This window comes from Anastrepha ludens, chromosome 2, assembly GCF_028408465.1.
Source record: "Anastrepha ludens isolate Willacy chromosome 2, idAnaLude1.1, whole genome shotgun sequence".
Classification (NCBI taxonomy): domain Eukaryota; kingdom Metazoa; phylum Arthropoda; class Insecta; order Diptera; family Tephritidae; genus Anastrepha; species Anastrepha ludens.
In genome coordinates, this window is record NC_071498.1 from 96,651,276 (window position 1) to 96,670,215 (window position 18,940).

The 18,940-nt window shown below is 36.2% G+C and overlaps 2 protein-coding genes across 3 annotated transcripts; one reads left to right on the forward strand and one right to left on the reverse strand.

Moving 5' to 3' along the window:
• The first annotated feature begins 3,652 nt into the window (after positions 1 to 3,652).
• On the forward strand, positions 3,653 to 10,955 carry LOC128854825 (uncharacterized). 2 transcript variants are annotated; one of them, XM_054089236.1, is made up of 3 exons: positions 3,653 to 3,817; positions 3,982 to 4,835; positions 10,426 to 10,955. In XM_054089236.1, the coding sequence occupies exons 2-3, from the start codon at positions 4,204 to 4,206 to the stop codon at positions 10,844 to 10,846; spliced, it is 1,053 nt and encodes a 350-aa protein (XP_053945211.1). In that variant the 5' UTR covers positions 3,653 to 3,817; positions 3,982 to 4,203; the 3' UTR covers positions 10,847 to 10,955. The 2 variants fall into 2 exon arrangements, with proteins under 2 accessions (XP_053945211.1, XP_053945210.1); XM_054089235.1 differs by having other exon boundaries at positions 3,653 to 3,801.
• LOC128854822 (bromodomain-containing protein 8) lies at positions 10,922 to 14,257 on the reverse strand. Its single transcript, XM_054089233.1, has 2 exons — positions 12,062 to 14,257; positions 10,922 to 11,982 (listed from the first exon to the last, which is right to left on the reverse strand). The coding sequence occupies exons 1-2, from the start codon at positions 14,142 to 14,144 to the stop codon at positions 11,021 to 11,023; spliced, it is 3,045 nt and encodes a 1,014-aa protein (XP_053945208.1). The 5' UTR covers positions 14,145 to 14,257; the 3' UTR covers positions 10,922 to 11,020.
• Positions 14,258 to 18,940: the final 4,683 nt, after the last annotated feature.

Sequence of the window (18,940 nt, forward strand, 5' to 3'; positions counted from 1 at the left end):
GTCATCTCTCAAATTTCGTGGGCATCATCACGGGGCACTGTCCGCGAGGTACACATGCCGTGAGACTCGGAATTACTTCGAGTGCTTTTTGCGTCAGCTGTATGGAGGATGAGGTGGAATCATCTCAGCACTTGCTCCTTAGCTGCCCAGCCTTCGCGGGACTAAGATTCAAGTATCTTGGTTCTCACTTCTTTTCTGCGCCTGCAGGTGTTGCAGGTGTTGATAACAAAAATCTGCTGAACTACATCAGCAGCATAATGAGGTTAACACAACCGCGGACTAGTCACCGTTCGTAGTCCACAAACACTCACCACTCCCCATCCCTTCCCTTCCTCCCCCTTCTTTCTCCTTCAATGGTATCACAAAGGACGAACCAAACTATTTCGTCCAAGTGGGCCCTACTCTCTGAACAACCATTACAACTTAACCTAACCTAACCACCTAAATACGCAAATCGATTTTATTTCTCAACTTTGTAAATAAAGATTTTATTCAAATCATGAATTTTTTAGTCCTTTGTGAAGGGTTTATTTTGGGGCGTATTTGATTGAAAGAGTACAATTTTTCAATAGCTGTATATGAACGAGGACAAAACGAAGTACCTCCTGTCTACGAGGACAAAACGAAGTACCTCCTGTCTTCAAACAAACAGTCGGCGCACTCGCGTATCGGCACCCACGTCACTGTAGACAGTTATAATTTCGAGGTTGTAAAAGACTTCGTCTATTTAGGAACCAGCATTAACACCGATAACAATGTCAGCCTTGAAATCCAACGTAGAATCTCTCTTGCCAACAAGTGCTACTTTGGACTAAGTAGGCAACTGAGCAGTAAAGTCCTCTCTCGACGAACAAAACTAACACTCTACAAGACTCTCATCATGCCCGTCCTAACGTATGGCGCAGAAGCGTGGACGATGACAACATCCGATGAAGCGACGCTTGGAGTGTTCGAGAGAAAGATTCTGCGTAAGATTTTTGGACCTTTGCACGTTGGCAATGGCGAATATCGTAGACGATGGAACGATGAGCTGTATGAGCTTTACGACGACATAGACATAGCGCAGCGAATAAAGATCCAGCGGCTACGTTGGCTGGGTCATGTCGTCCGAATGGATACAAACGCTCCGGCTTTGAAAGTATTCGATGCGGTACCAGCTGGTGGTAGCAGAGGAAGGGGGCGGCCTCCTCTGCGTTGGAAAGATCAGGTGGAGAAGGACTTGGCTTCACTTGGTGTGTCCAACTGGCGCCGGTTAGCACGAGAAAGAAACGACTGGCGCGCTTTGCTAAACTCGGCCAAAATCGCGTAAGCGGTTATAGCGCCAATTAAGAAGAAGAGAAGTATATGAACTTTACACAAACAGTTTATTGCTGGTCATACATATGAGTGGATATGCATAGTATCATGTTGGAAAATAAATGAATCGACTATGTTCTCCTATTTTACAATACACATTTATTTTCAAGGCGCATTTATTAGAGCTGGTGACACTAGACCAACAACAATGTTTTGTACGTTTGATTGTCACGGCAAGGAATTCGCGAAGTAGAAAACAAAAAAATAATTCGCCTTGTTTTATTTTGTGCTGACAGCTACATTTAGACAGTGAAAAAAAAACAAATCAGCTGATTTACTAACACCATCTTTAATAGATTCGCCTTGTTTATTTTTAAGTGAACTTCTCAAACCTTACTGTGTTATTCATTTGAGTATTTAAGTTTTCTCAAATTTTTGGTATTACAAATTCTATTATTCTACTATTCATTGCTCATTACTCGAAAATGTTCGAGCTTGGGCTGAAGTATTTCGAGTTCATAGGAGTAATTTGAGCGATGATTGTTTTGATTATTTTGTTTCAAGTTTTACAATTATTCATACCCAATAGCTGTGTTCCACTTCTCAATGACCGAGATCCGCATAAAACTTTCGGACGCAAATGCACCAAGATGCTAATGGAGATCTGGTTCAATTTATGATCCGTTCTTTTCATTTTGCTTTTCGTCATTAGTTTGACAGCACAGCCTTTGTAATTGGTAGCACTTGCAAGTGAATGTGTACATAAACAAGAAATAATATGAATTAAATTATATTAGAAAAGCTTTTATTTCAGATATAAATTACACGTTCAATGAGATTTTTGCAACGCCTTTTTTTTATTTTAAATTTGTAACATTTGAATTGATTAACTCTTGAAACACACCGATTTTTAGTTGAAATATCGTTTTCTTGAAAATGAGTATTAATTAGCGTCCTTCATCTTCAATGTTGTCATGTTCCAAGCAGAAAACGTTGTGTAGAATACATGCAAGACGAATTGAGTTCTCTAGCATTCTTGGAATACATGCTTATAGTCCAAGCCTGTATTTGTATAGAAATTAAGAAATCGTCTGAATATTGTTTTTTTGTATTCCGAATGCATTTTCGACAACAATTCTTGTGGAAGAATGGAACAAATTATATTTATTCTTCTTCATATTACCAGAACAGAAGTTTCATATCAGTGCTGCCAATACCCATAAAAATGATCCGGATCGTTCCTATGGGAATTGATCGGATTATTTTTATATTGAGTTGCTCAAATTGTTCAAAATCTCGAAAATTTCTAACAAACAATTGAGCAGTTGAGTAAAGAAATATATTCGAGTGAGTATAAAACTACTCGCTCTGCTCGATATCCGGGTGTCTAGAGCTCTAGTTTAAAAACATAATTTTTTGTTTTTCAGTGATAATTGGAACAGCTCCTGGCCTTTGTAAGAGGGTTTGTTATTTGGCTAAACTTAGCATATCACTATCAGAACTATCAGAATAAATAAATTTTTGCTGATCGAAAATTATTCGATGGAAATGATATCCAACTGAAATTAAGGTTCATATTTCCAAACATCATCGCATATCATTCTTTAACTAGACTTCTGCAAACTAAAAAAACGCTAAAGCTTTCTGGTCGTACTGGACTTGCAAGCCTGAAAAGATGACATAAGTACCACAAAATAATTTTTTACCTTTCAATTTAGTTATACTGAAAATGTGCTGAAAATAATACCTTGATGATGACACTTTTCACTTATTTTGAACTATTGTAAGCTTCAAGTTGCAAACATGCTTTAAAATGTAATAAATTGTCATTATATAAATTATACAAATTGCCATTGTAGTTATTATAAATAACATATAAAAAAATAAATAAATAATTGACGCGTACACTTCTGTTAGGTGTTTGGCCGAGCTTCTCCTCCTATTTATGGTGTGCGTCTTGATGTTGTTCCACAAATGAAGGTACCTACAATTTCAAGCCGACTCCGAACGGCAGATATTTTTATGAGGAGCTTTTTCATGGCAGAAATACACTCGGAGGTGTGCCATTGCCTCCCGAGGGGCGACCGCTATTAGAAAAATGTTTTTATTAATTTTGCTTTCACCGAGATTCGAACTAACGATCTCTCTGTGAATTCCGAATGGTACTCACGCACCAACCCATTCGGCTACGGCGATATAAATAACATATACAATTGTGAATTTAGTTGAATCGTATGAAAATGCTAGTTTTAAAATATTTCTATTTTTGCAAATTTTCAATCCATGGCCTTGAGTACACAATAAAACAAGTGAAAAGTTTAAGAACGGCCCTAATGTGCACAGTTTGAAACTTACATAAATAAATATGATTCATGTTCAATGTCTGCATGGAAGAGATTTAAAATAATTGGGTTTTGATTGAATACGCGCGTATTTTTATAAAGCGTTTTTTGCCAATTCACGTGACTATGGAGCTAAACTGGTTAAAGTGAAGTACTCACATATGTACGTGAGTATGCAGGTTTGTGGGAGCGCTATGTACACCAACATCTGTTACTTGTGCTATTGCCTTACTTACCTGTAATAAGTTTACATAACCTTAATAAAGTTGTTTACATCCATCCATTTATACATACATACACATAAACATTTGTTTGAGCTTTTCTTTTTACTCTTTTATTAAAGCTCTTCGGTTTAGTTTTACAATCCTTCAACGCTCTTATTATAGTGTATACCTAGTTTTTTCCAAACATTTCAAACCATTTCGCGCCTTAGACTACTATTGTATGCTTCATTTTAATGGCGAACTTGTCAGCAGTTAGACGCTTTCAACTAGTGAACGCAGAAAACTTTCATATAAAACCAACTTAAAAAGTAACAGAAATCGATTGGAATAAGTAATATAAAATGATGAAGGCACACCATTTCGTCCGGTGGTTTTTAGTGATGCTCATACAAAGCCATACATCTCATAGTAACGAATTTACGCCGAATCTCCGCACGACAACAGATATAATTCTGAATGATATTCGTAATGCTTTTAAAACCGTTACAAATAACACAAATCTTATAAACCGCATTATACCTCAAATGTACGTACCGGTTATGCAACAATCGAAATTTGTTTTTCTTTTCGAAATGCCTGACGACGCTGTTAAAAGCGGGCATTCAATATGGATGATGCAACGCAGTGATCTTGTTGATCCAGTTTTTCCTAATCTTACTTTTGAGTATATGCGTGCGCAATTAAATAAAAACCGTCTAACATTGGTAAACAGCGATAATTTGGACGAGGATACATCGAAGAGCAGTGCGCAAACGCATGCAAACACTTGGAGTTCACTAGGTTTGGACGGTTGGACTGGCGCTGTGGCTCCGGTGAATGCTAATCCCGATACAAATAATGAATATCCGTCTAGTGATATTCTTTTGGATATGGAGAATGAAGAAGGAAATACGGAAAAGGATGAAGATGGTGAAAGTGTTTATATTGCCCGAGTTAATGATCCTTTCGGTACCTCAGTAAAATGGGAATTAAGGTGAGTTTCGTTCTAAGAGGGGGTTTTAGAGTTGAAGGTTTTGGTTTAAGAAATAAATTGGCTTGCTAGATTTATACATGCTATTGTTGTTGTAAAATATCAAATGACGTAGTGCTAAATACAATTCAAACCTCTAGGAACATGCTTACGGACATAAAAAGGAGAAAATTCGCTTATTTCGGACACATAACAAGAGGTGAGAAGTATGATATTTTAAAACTGCTGATGCAAGGAAAATTTGAAGGACAAAGAGGTATTGGTAGGAAGAAAATGACATGGCTAGACAACATCAAAGAGTGGACAGGTCTCAAAACAATCGGCGAACTAACAGCGGCAACGAGAAACAGACAAAAATATAATGACATCGTTAATAATATGACCAGGCAACCGTGCGACTAAGATCATAATGACGTTTGTTTATAATCGCGAACATCCAGCATGGATACGCCGATTAAGAAGAAGAAGTTGTTGTTGGTGGCGTTGCTGCTGCAATACCAAACCCTACGAAAATCGTTGAGTTCATCGAGCATTGTTATCGAAGCTGGTCTGCTAAACGGTGTCAGGTCTAAGAGAAAACTCTATGTTTGGTAATCGAGTGTGGTTACTTTACATATAAAGGGTTTTCCAACAACAGGTGTTATTGGTGAACGGATTGCTCTATAGAGAGATGATTAACGATTTTTTGTAACCGGAATTGGATGGTATTGATCTGGACAACGTTTATTTTCAAAAAACGGCGCTTCGTGGCACACAAGCAACGAAACCATTGATCTTTTACGGGAAAAGTTTCCGGACCATGATATATCTCGAAGAGGTGATCACAATTGGCCACCGAGATCTTGTGATTTAACACCTTGTGTCTATTTTCTTTGGGGCCACATGAAAGAGAAGGTCTACGCCAACAGCCCAGGGTCGATTCAAAACCTCAAAGATAGAATTCGTGAGGCTATCGAGGACATAGGGCAACCATTTTGCAATTCGGTTATGGAAAGATTCATGAAAAGGATACTGTCAACAATATTTCTTATTCTTGCGTGGGACAGTATTGCAGCATTTATAAATATTTGCAACTCTGTTACAAAAGATAACCTGATAGTTTTTTGATATTCGTCACTTATTTTACAGAGACAGGGGAAAGTGAACAAAAATTATAAACAGAGTATAAAAACGCAGCAAAGACTTGGGGCTAAATATAAACATTGATAAAACCAAATTTTTTATTGTAAAAAAAGCGGCATAGAGTATTCAAATACGAGGCTAACCATAGGAAACAAATTAATAGAACGACCATTGCGACAATAATCATGAAATAAGAGGTCGAATAGAAACTGCTAGACCGGCCTTCATAAAGGTAAACTACTGACACACCGGGACACGATATGCGAAGCCTGAACATTGAAAACTACAAGCATACACCAACTAGATATCTTTGAAGTGTGGTGCTATAGATGATGAGGCTGGACTGACAAAATATCAAATGACATAGTGCTTACGGATATAACAAGAAAAAAGTCACTTATTTCGGCCATATAGCAAGAGGCAATAAATACGATAGTAAACTGCTATATTTTACAACTGCGAATACGAGGAAAAATTGAAGGACGAAGAGGAATTGGTAGAAAAAAAAAAAAAATATATAATGACATAATTAATAATATGACCCGACTAAGATCATAATGACGTTTGTATGTAATCGCAAGCATCCAGCATGGATACGCCGATCAAGAATATAAATATTTTCCTTCATAATTTCGATACTTACGGTAATTTACTATTGAAAATGACAAGAAAAAATAATGATGTATTTGTGCAAGAATTTTATGATGCCGATTCAAAATTTGTTTGATAGTTGTAACGCTATACTTTTGCTAAAGTTGCTAAAATTTTACACTGGACGTGACACTTTGAAAAATCGTGCAACCCCGCGGTTGTCGGTGCAGATCGGATAAGTCTTGTTTTGATAGTTCATCGTACTGAAAATAGGGAGGCATGGCCTCTCTCGTTAGAAGACGACATCACTCTCACCTTCTTCTTCTTCTTAGCATCACAGTCCTTGGCATAGATGACTAGATGTGAAACTCTTTTTCTCGTGAGAGCGCTGAAAAATGTGCATTTTTTATAACATTTTCCAATATTGCCACACCGGTAGAAACATGAATTGGGTATTTTTGAACCAAAGGTCTGGAATTTTTAGTTTCCACACCACCATTGAGGTTAGTATTTAGTGTGCGGTTGCCCAATAGCCTTATATCACTCGTAAACACCTACATATACTAAAAATAAGCACACTCCGTATGAAATATGTACATAAATAAGCAAAAAATTTAAAAATTTATAAGTAAATGAAATTATTTAAAACTGAAATACAAAAGTAATTTAATAATAATAAAGTAATGATCGCGAAAAACATAAGTTATAATTAAAAACATGACTTATTGCGATTTTTTAATATAACACAGAAATTGGGTAACAAAAAAAAATTCTCAAACAACGAACAGAATAAGTTAAAGCAGATTACCTTTAATTTTTGTAAAATATCTCAAACACAAATTCAGTTCCCTTACCTACGCTTTTCAACCATAGAATATTTACGTATATATAAATTTACATAAACCAACACACAGTTTTCAATAAAATTACATCATGTACATAAGACTAATTAAAAGTAGAAGTCGAAAAGGATATAACGAGCTTTGGATTCTAGAAACTCACTTAAATTCAAATTATTACATTTCAATTGAATTAATTTTAAGACAAATAATTATAAACATTTCAACACGTCATTTCTCCATTAAGCAAAAACGAACTGTTTTCGTCTGTTATTTTTGGCGCGTTTCTTCTGGCAGTCCGCCATTTCGCCTATCAGCTGTTCAAAATCCCATAATGTGTGAATGCTGCCAAGTTTTGAAACGTCCTCATGGGCGCGCTCTCCCTAAAAATGAATAAGTTTCACATCTAGTTATCTATGGTCCTTGGTGAACCATTGCTTCATTCACAACCTTTCGCCACTCGTCTCTATCTAAGGCTACTTCGCTCCCTCGCCGCACGTTTAGCTTTGCAAGGACGTCTTCAACGTCTTCGAGCCTTCTCTTTCCAGGGCGTCCCCTTCTTCGGTCTCCAACTGGTCGCAATTCACCTGTCTTTCGAGTTGTTCGCTCCTTGGACATTCTAAACACGTACCCAAGCCATCTTATCCTCTGAGATTTTATAAATCTTATCACAGTTTCGTTTTTTGCTACAAGTTCCAGCCCATGATTGCATCTTATTCGAGAAGTACCGTCCTGCAGTCTTATTGGTCCATAAATTTATCGTATTCGAAAACCATTAGCTGATTAATGTCGGTAGTTTTTAGCGTCCATAGGTAAGCACTGGGCGGCCGCTGTAGCCGAATGGGTTGGTGCGTAGCTACCATTCGGAATTCACAGAGAGAACGTCAGTTCGAATCTCGGTGAAACACCAAAATTAAGAAAAACATTTTTCTCATAGCGGTCGCCCCTCGGCAGGCAATGGCAAACCTCCGAGTGTATTTCTGCCATGAAAAAGCTCCTCATAAAAATATCTGCCGTTCGGAGTCGGTTTGAAACTGTATGTCCCTCCATGTATGGAACAACATCAAGACGCACACCACAAATAGGAGGAGGAGCTCGGCCAAACACCCAAAAAGGGTGTACGCGCCAATTATATATATACAGTAGGTTCTGTTTTTATGCGGCTTTTTTTTATGCGGTTTTGAAATAGTGCGGTTTTTTTTTAAATTACAAAATGCATGTCGACCTATCGGGAATTGTACATATAAACAAGATTCTAAACCAGCTAAGCAAAAACTCATCACAGATTACATCAGAAATGCTAACCCTACAAGTATGGAAGATATATAAAGATATAATTTTCAAAGATACAATATTTTGTTTACGCGATTTTATTTAATTATTTCAGATTCATACGGTCTATGGAACGTATCTATAGTAATAATATGGGACTAGTGCCCTTTTTTATGCGATTTTATTACATTATTTCAGATTTATGCGGTTTTAGCATTTGAAACGTATCTATAGTTTTACTATAGAACTAGTAGCTTTTTTTATGCTGTTTTTTTTATGCTGTTTCTTGCGGAACGTATCTACCGCATAAAAACAGAACCTACTGTATATATAGGTAGACACAGGGCGGATCAATGTCTTGTATATCCCTAACTTTTGGTCGCGAAATAATAATTTTGACTTAAGCAGATTAAGCTAATTAGAATAATAAGACTTATTTGCTGCTAAAACTCGGTCACTAATTGTCAATGACATATCCTTATTGACTGATATTTTGATATCCAAATAGGTATTTTCTTGCACACTCTCGAATGCATAGTCTCCGATCAGCAGGTCAGCATGCCATAAACCGGGGCTAGACCGGACCATAAACTTCGTTTTTTCTGTATTAATTCTTAGCCTTAATCATCCTGAATTTTCGGAATATTCGCGTACTTTTTCATATAGTATGTTTGTAAATATTTTATATGCAGCGTTTAATATCGGGATACCCCGATAATTACAGCAGTGTGCTTTATCCCCTTTTTTGGGTATATGAATAATCAGTCTTGATAACTCTTTCTTACCTTATGTGTGGCTAATTAAAAATAATCTAAATACAGTAGGTTCTGTTTTTATGCGGCTTTTTTTTATGCGGTTTTGAAATAGTGCGGTTTTTTTTTTAAATTACAAAATGCATGTCGACCTATCGGGAATTGTACATATAAAGAAGTTTCTAAACCAGCTAAGCAAAAACTCATCACAGATTACATCAGAAATGCTAACCCTACAAGTATGGAACCGCCTGCATAACTATCTAAATCAGACGTGTACATTTCCTCAAGTGACGAAAGTGATTTTACGCCAAATCCTGAACGAACGCGCAACATGTGGGTATTGTCTGATTCTATTTCTGACTTCAATTTATTTTTCGATTCTGACGTTTCTTAAATAAAGATATAATTTTCAAAAATACAATATTTTGTTTATGCGATTTTATATTATTAATTATTTCAGATTCATGCGGTCTATGGAACGTATCTATAGTTATAATATGGGACTATTGCCCTTTTTTATGCGACTTTATTACATTATTTCAGATTTATGCGGTTTTAGCACTTTGGAACGTATCCATAGTTTTACTATAGAACTAGTAGCTTTTTTTATGCTGTTTCTTGCGGAACGTATCTACCGCATAAAAACAGAACCTACTGTACTTACCGTCTGCCAATAGGTTTCTTCTCGATACCCCTGAAGCCCTATTAATATTGAAGAAACGACTCCATTGTGTCAATACATTCTACCCCAATATCTGCTAATCCTCAATATAGATACATACATGCAGTGGTGGACAGAAGTCTACATACATTCCCTATTTTCGTTGGTTTAGAAGCCAATAAAGTTTACTGAAAATTGTATTGATACAGTTTTATTCGTAACCTCTTTCTAATCACAATAAACTAGAAAAATCCATTCTTTAACATAAAATAACAAAGTTGTGGGGTGGGGCGGAGGGTATAACTGCTATATGTAAATGTGATGAATAAAAATTTAATTTCCTCTTTTCGCAGAAATTCCACCGATCGGTCAAAACGTGATGTATTTACATTGTACTCTATGATCCAGTGCTCCACCGGTTGTCAGCCTTTAATTTATAAGGGCTATGGCTGTTATTGCGGCTTCTCGGGTGCTGGCATACCGGCTGATGGCATCGATCGCTGCTGCAAGGTACACGACAAGTGCTACGAATACACCAATTGCATATCTTATTTGGAATATTTTGTTCCATATGTTTGGAAGTGCTATCGCCGGAAGCCACTATGTGCCATCGATCATGGAGAATTTGGTGGGCCGGGCTCATGTGCTGCGCGATTGTGTCAATGTGATATTCAGTTGTCTCGCTGCTTACGGCGATTTAGCTGTCCCAAGCGTAGAGCTGTTTGCTTTAGTTCAAGAGCGCGACGTTTGCAAAATTTTTTGCTTACATTTTAATAGGTTTTTAGAAAATATACCAAACTACTTTTTAGAATTATGTATTTGCACATAAATTTTATTTCTATTGCATTACCACTAAACCTAATATAAATTTTAATGAAACAATATAATATAGTAAATACATACTTTCATTTTTTTATGTGGATTTTTAATATTTTCCTCAAACTAATCTTAGGAGATACGTTGGCTCTTTCTCGAACCACTTCGAGATTTTGAGCTTGTACCGCTTACGTTTTGTGACTTACTGACATCTTTATTATCTTTAATTTGTATGTTACTATCAGAGCTATATGTATTTGCCACAAATTCGGGTAAAGCTTGGCATTCTTGCATGAACGCATTAGCAGCATTGAATCCCGCGGTATTGTGCCTAAACAACATTAACCCATTCTGGCACATTAACATAATGTCCCGTTGTAACTCACTCACATTGCGTATAGTACCCGTTTCAATATATTTTCTAATCGAAAGCATGTCCATTGGGCGCAAGCAAACTTCATCAAATTTAACATCTTCGTGGAATGCTCGTTGTAGTGCACTGGCATTTTTGCTATACTGAAGGACATGAAAAATACTCAACAGTGACTTTTTAGGAACGCGTGTTTCTAACTCGTCCCGATCACGATCACTTGAGGCGGGAGAGTTTGGTATGCTATCGTTAATAGGTGTTGAGGAGTAGCGTCGCCGCAGACGTTGACTGTTTAAATTTTCAAGAGGAGTTGTATTAATATTATTGGTTGCCATGTGTGATTCGCCTTCGATCATAGGGCTTTCGGAACGGTCTCGGTCACGTAATTTTCGCAGCATTGGCGGTCGGGCTGGAGTAACAGATGATGACGAAGATGAAGAAAATTGTGTGGTAGATTCATCATCTGTTTTATTTTGTTGGTCTTGTCGTATTGTATCATGTAACCCCTTGCGCGCTAGGGGTGTATTATGTTTTAATGAAGTATTTCCCGATTTATCGTCTTTTCGTGTGACTATACTAATGTCTGTGGTCGACGAGTCTTCATCAGTGTCAGCAATTGAAATTGTTGGTGGTAGTGGCACAAGAGCTTCTTGGTTGGTGCCGGCTAAGGTATTGACCATTTCTGTCGGGTACTCGTTTTGTCCAGTTGCGTTCTTTGTCAATTCTAAAAAAAAATAATGATTAGTAAGTTTTGCGATAATAAAAAACTATATCTATGCATATTGATATTTATATTAGACTACCTGTAGCGCCTACATCGGACTCCAAGTCTTTTTTAATTTTTGCTGCTTCTACGTCTACGCTTGATTTCTCATTTCTCCGACCCGCTTTATCTCCGCAAGAGTCATCATCATCGGTTGGAATTACTATTACATCCGAACTTTCACTTAATGCTAGTGACTTTCCATCTTCGTCTAAGTTTTTTGTTTCATCTAAATCATTTGCTCCCACCAAATCTGCTAATTGTTTCTCTAATTTATCATGTGCCTGATTATCTTCCTCAAATGAAGATAATAGTATTTTGGTTGTTTGGTCACTTTTGTTTTTGCTGAACTCATTGCTATCTTCTATGTCATCGTTTTTTAGACTTGAATCATTTTTTTCTTTAAAAATCTCTTTCTCATGGGCCGCTCTTTGCTCCAACGAAGCAACAGCAGCTAATGGTATGTTGTCATTTGAATCATCACTGGAAATTGTTTCTATTTTTTTGGGTTTACCTTCTGCCCCGGTTACTGTTTTACTTGTTTCTTCCACTTGATTTAGTATCACCAATCCAACAGAGGATGTACCATTACCTTCGGAGTTTATAGCAATATCTTGCCTATCATTATCTTTACTCTTTTCGGCTACTAAGTTTGATGTCGTAGAGATAATATTCGTGTCCTCTTTATGCTCAAAATCCGCAACGTTCGTAGTCTCACCAAGTGAATCAGCACCCATGTCCTTTAGAAAATCCACCTCTTCATCATCTATAACTGCAGCTACGTCTATATCTAATTCATCGATGTTGCCAATATTTTTGAAAACCTCCAGTAATTGTTGTTCTTCGTTAGGATCGGGTTCTTCAGATTCATTTGCGCTAATTATATTCCCATTATTGTCATCAACATGTGAGACAATATCCTCGTCAAGTTCCATTGGAATTTCGTCTTTGTTAGAATCAGATACATTTGGTGTTCCCTCTAACAGCGCCTGCTTCGAGGCATCCTTGTGGTTTTCGTTACTTCCATTTGCAGTTGCCGATATTTTATTCCTTTCCAATAACATAGATAAAGTTGGGGCGGCCTGTGACGGGCTTAATGAATTTTGCGCTGTTATAGTTGTTACGGGAACAGATGTTATTGTCGGCGGGCCACTAATCGGACTTGAAAGTAACTGGGCGGCTTTTTGTGGTGGTATACTAGCTTTTAATGTAATGGCTGGCTGGTTTTTATTAGGTATAGATCCACAAGTTAGAAGAGTTGTTATAGTTGGTGCAGATGACCGCGCAGAGTTATTCGACGAACCAGCAGATGTATTTATAGATGTTGGCGGTGCAGTGTTTACAGGGGAATGACACTTGAGCAGAGAAGATAATAATGGTGATGTTCCCGGCTGGGTTGACTGTTTCTGCTGCATTGAATTTGAAGCAGTAAGCCCTTCTTGCTGCGGACTTGTTTCTCTTATTATGTCTTCCACATCCATATCCACTGATGTTGTATCAGTGGTGATTGCTTGTGTTGGCGAAACAACAGGCGTTGTGATCTGTGTCAAAGTGCGCCAATTACGTTGCATCTCCAACCTTTCTTGTTCTCTTTCACGCATTTGATTTTCTAATTTCATTTCTTCAACGCGTTTTTGTTCTTGCTGCTTTTCAATGCTACTCCACAATTCATGCAACTGCTCTTCGTAAAGAGTTTCCGATTGCAATGCCTTAAGCTCCCTACAGATTTGGGCAAATTCCTCTTGCTCTTTACGTATTTCCGCCTTTAACTCTTGAATTCGTTCGTCATTTAGACGTCTCAAAATTAAATCAGGGGTTGTCTCCACAGTCCCTGGCGAAGAAGAATCACTAGCACTTTCGCTCGTACGCTTTTTGCGTTTTGGTGTTTCAACATTTTCCAACAAATGACCATATTGTACGGCACAGTTTTTTTGGGAAAACCAATCGACCGGGCGAGCAGTGTTTCCATTTCCACATATAAGTTTTAGAGAACGACTCACAGACATCCAATTTTGATCGCCGCTGCGAGACACAGCCGAGGCCAGACAAAGCTGTTCTTTCGTAGTCCATTTATCAAGAGGCATACGATTCAGCGGCTGGCGCTCTTGCACTGTGGACGCCATTATTAGGCCTTTATATATTAACGAATGAATATGAAACTATTTTGTTACAAAAACATAAAGTTGCTCGATTTATAAGTTCTCTTCTTCTTTTCAACACGCTATTCACAGAAGTATTTCTGTGTATAAAACCAAAATCAGTGTTGTGGTATTACTTCTTATAACTAGATGATAGAGAAGAACCCTATAAATATATTAAGAAAAAAACTCGAGAATGTGACAACTCTGCCGAAGGCTGGATGAAGTCCGACATTATTGCGCAAAAAAAACTATAAGTTCATATTTCACACATAATTATACATTTTATGTATACTTTTATTGAGTGTTTAGGTAATTAGCTAATGGCTAGAGCTTTGCCAATGTTTTTTATAAAACGCACACTTTCTTGCTACGGTGTCCTCGGCAGAATAAAAAAAAAAGTGCATTTGAAGGGATTGCTTCGTGCTTTCACAATTTAACAAGTGATATATAATTTTTATTACTTTGTTTAGTTGAACAAAACTAAAAAAAAAAAATGTTACCAAGCTATTGACTGAATATTTACAAAGAAGTTACTTCTGTTCCTTTTGTTTGCGTATTGAAATGATGACGTCATCGGTTGCCAAAATCGTGATAAATAGAGTAACGGTTTTCGGAAAGCGCTACCTTCTGTATTCCGTACACCGCGTTGCTGCTACCTGTTGAATGTGCCCTGGGGACTAATCCGTTAAAGCAAAGCGATAAATTCACTTTGTTACTCGTCAGCTAGTCAAACCTTTGTAGAAATGGAAATGTCATTTCAATCCATCATTCTGTTAAGTTACCACTGACTTTCATATTGTTGTATTTATTTCATGAAGAAAACAAAATAAAAATGTTTACTGACTACTTGAAACTATTAATTATAAATTAAGATAGACTTTAAGGGAAGTTAAAAGTTATTATATTAATTTTTTTGCAATAATTTTGTTAGCTATTCTTTATTTTTTAATAATTAATCAACAAACATAATATAACAAAGAGAGAAAGGCACCCTTAGATAAAGTGAACCAGACAGAATTCGAGATCTCGCTAAATTCACGAAGATCAACGTAATTAATTTTAATCTTACTTAGGTGGAAGGTAAAGGGCTTGCGTAAGATCAACAAAAAACAAGTAAATTAGTACTTTCCAACGAAACAAGGAGAGACAAATAGTCGAACATCTTGATTCTTGATTATAGGATGGGACAAATCAGAAAATTTTAAAAAGCATGTTCAATTCTATCAATTCCAGCATTACAGTCGAGATTCCTTTTTCCAATTCTAGTTTAACTCTTGTGAATTGTCAAACTGAAATTAACCTTCCAAAACTGGGTATTTAAATTCAGTTTATATGTCGATAGTTTTCAAATTGAGTTGAACCCTGAAAAATTGGGCGCGTAAACTTAGTTTAACTGGAAAGCAAAACTAAACTTGCACTGAAAAATAGGCCTCTGTATGCACAAGTTGTCACGGTGAGTTATCAAACGCGTAAACTTAGTTTAACTGGAAAGTAAAACTAAACTTGCACTGAAAAATAGCCTCTGTATGCACAAGTTGTCACTGTGAGTTATCAAACTAAAATATGACAGTTCATGTTGAGACAGATGCATAAGATCTTCGTCAAGACAAGTAATCAAGTAATCTACACAACTATCAGAAACTTAGAAATATTTTTTACTAGCTATTTTTTCGAAACTTATATGAATATAAGTTATATATGTATATAAGTTTGGATGAGTTATGTATGGTATATGAATTTTTACCTAAATTATCTATTACAAAGATAACTCTTTTTTACGAGGTACTCTACAAGATCATTGATAGTCATTTCAGTCATCATGACTAAATTTTTAAATGCAATGTTAAAAAAAATACAAAATACGTTTGCATAAAGTCTCATTTCTCTTGCAGCTCGGTGTAGGACTGCATGAGGAGCATATCGGCTTTTTAGTCTTGGGCGCTATGACGAATTGTGCCCGCCATCCGGCAAACTGGGCGCACCACTTTCCGTCTTCACAAATTATTTTGTTCCGGTCCGTTATTTCCGAATTATCCGCGATCTGATCTGTGTGCACGACAACTCGGGTAAAAATTAATATTCTTCAATGATACCTTGTATAATCGGTCAATAGCCGGTAATTTTCAAAAAAAAAAGAAAAAAAAACACATATCCCTACTACAAATATTGCCTTTTGTGGAAGCCCAAAAAGTAAGTAAAATTTTGAAAAATTGGCGGTACTATGCCAACTATTGGGTAAATGTGTGTATCTCTATAACAACTTTCCGATAAAACTTGTGGAAAATTGATGCACGAATGCTTTCCATCCCATTTAGATTTCACATACTCGTAAATTTTATTGAGATCGGATAAAAACTACGCCCACTTTTAATATGTTAAGTCTCCAAATTTCTGTCCGTTCGTCTGACGTTAAAAGCTATAACTCTCACTATATATAAGTTTATTTGATTCCGAAAAGTAAAAGCCGCCCAAAAAAAATTTTACTAAAATGTCACTGGGTATATTAAATTCAGTCCGAACTGAATTTAGCACTTACTCACTTATTTTACATACCTAATTTCTTAACATGCGATAAAGCTCTCGTGTGAAATTTAAAGTAAGCTCTAGCTAAACAAATAAACAAAACTGTCGATCTGTTGACATTTTTTAAGTTTATGTAGTCCAAAATAATAGAAGCATTCATAGTTTTCTTTAGTACAAAAAAAAAAAACAAATAAGATTTTTAATGAGCCATGGATGTGGGTGCGTGGTCATGTATGTATGTATGTATATATGGGTACAATGTATGTAGGTAGAGAATTGAGAAAAAAACAAATAAAAAATGAAAAGGTTGCAAGCACGCGCCGCTCGTTTCATTTGCTTTGCAACAACTTGACTAGCTCTATGTGATGTGTAAATTTTCCATATGTTGCTTGCCACATGTGTTTTTCTTTGTTGTTGCATATTAAATCTAACAACACAATCCCATTCAAACTAGTCTAGATATGCATACATATGCTCATATAGTAAATTGTACATACAAATACATAATATTCGGATCAGGAATATTTGCAGATATAGTGCGGAAGTAATGCGACATTTACTTTCGGAAAAGATGTGTACTGGTACTCTGCAGTAAATCCACCTGTTTCAAAACTGAGTACTGAGAAACTGGCCGAAAAAAATCGTTACAGAGCGCTCCACTACTTTGTAGTGTTCAATGGCTTTGTGAATAAACAGAATTCTGCGTTTGAAGTGACACTAATTTACAGATGATTCATCAGATTTATCAGACTGAAGTAGAAATTTAGATGAACTGACTAACTAAGGCTAAAATGAAAGTGTCGACACATACGAGTATACCTAACTTTTGTAAGACAAAATTAAATATTACATGGAGGATAATTGAAAATAGAATAGAAAGAAAAGTGTTATTTGTAAGCAAAAATATATACATAAATAGCCCAATAACTGTTTCTGATTCTGATAACTGCATATCCCACCCGTGGATAAACAACGAAAAATGAAATGTTTGTTGCAGTTTGTCGACTGCAATATGCTGATATGGTAACACTTTGAAACTAGTTACTCAGATACAAATACTTCTTTTAATAAACTGTTACAATTATTACTGTAAACTGTAGGCACATATATGTATATGTATGTATGTATGTGGGATCATTTTCCGACTCTCACTTTCATACTGTGTACATTAGGATGAATTGTTTTCCTTGATGATATTTACCCGGGGCGCTTATGCCATGAAAATTACCATTGAATTCACATGGAGAAAAATGCTCTTTTCAGCAAATTTGGTATAAAATGTTTTCAGATCGACATTATTTAATATCCTCTCTTCATTTACCTTCACAATTGTGCAAAAACATACAAGATAAATATATAATTTTAACAATTTTTTAAATTTTGGCTGGTTTCATAGTTCTCATGGAAAATAGTGAATTCGTTTTTTAAATAAAGCATAGAGTATCATTTTTTCGCAGTTTAGGAGATTAAATAATATCGATCCGTAAACATGTTTTAGATACCAAATTTGCTGCAAAGTGAAATTTTTCCGTTCGTATTCAATGGTCATATTCAAGGCATAAAGATGGCATGAGTAAATCTTTATATTATATATAAAAATGAATGTTTGTCTGTCGATGAACTCAAAAACGACTGGACCGATTATTATAAAAATTGGTATATATATGTATGTATTTTTCCACTGAGAAGGTTTGTAGAATATGTTCATTGCTGCCACTCGCCACCAGGTGGCGCTGCAGAATAGCAACTTCTGCCGTTCAACCGATTTTTTCGAAATAAACAAAATCAATAAAATGGTTTAGAATGAATGAAAAAATGAATTGAATCTGTACGCAAATACTGATTTTTCTTTAAAGTTATTTTTCTTAAATTTATTTTAGTTGTTGGCGTAGCAACGTGCGCAGGGTACAGCTAGTATTAAATAAAAAATAGATGTAGCATTACGGAAATAATTTTTTGGTCCATCCTAGTGTGCACGCATATCCACATGCAACTATTTAGATATGTAAGTGCGTCGAAGAAGAGCAGCACAGCCGCCATCTAAGTACCCAGTCAAAGTGTAATTATGCAAGCAATAGAAAGATGACAAATGGTGATAAATGAATTGCTTTGAAAGTGGCATAGTCAGTAAAGAATGAACACAGATATGTGCATAGTATATATGAAAGTTTGTATGTCCACACTCTTATTTTTATTACACAGTTGCATTGCGGCGCATCTCCCACTGCCACAATGCACTTGAATTTTTGTTCACA

Excerpts from the sequence above, each read along its gene's own strand:
- LOC128854825 (XM_054089236.1), top strand. The coding sequence starts at position 4,204 with ATGATGAAGGCACACCATTTCGTCCGGTGGTTTTTAGTGATGCTCATA. Across the intron at positions 4,836-10,425 it reads TCAGTAAAATGGGAATTAAG|AAATTCCACCGATCGGTCAA; the intron begins GTGAGTTTCGTT and ends CTCTTTTCGCAG.
- LOC128854822 (XM_054089233.1), bottom strand. The coding sequence starts at position 14,144 with ATGGCGTCCACAGTGCAAGAGCGCCAGCCGCTGAATCGTATGCCTCTT. Across the intron at positions 11,983-12,061 it reads GTCCGATGTAGGCGCTACAG|AATTGACAAAGAACGCAACT; the intron begins GTAGTCTAATAT and ends ATTTTTTTTTAG.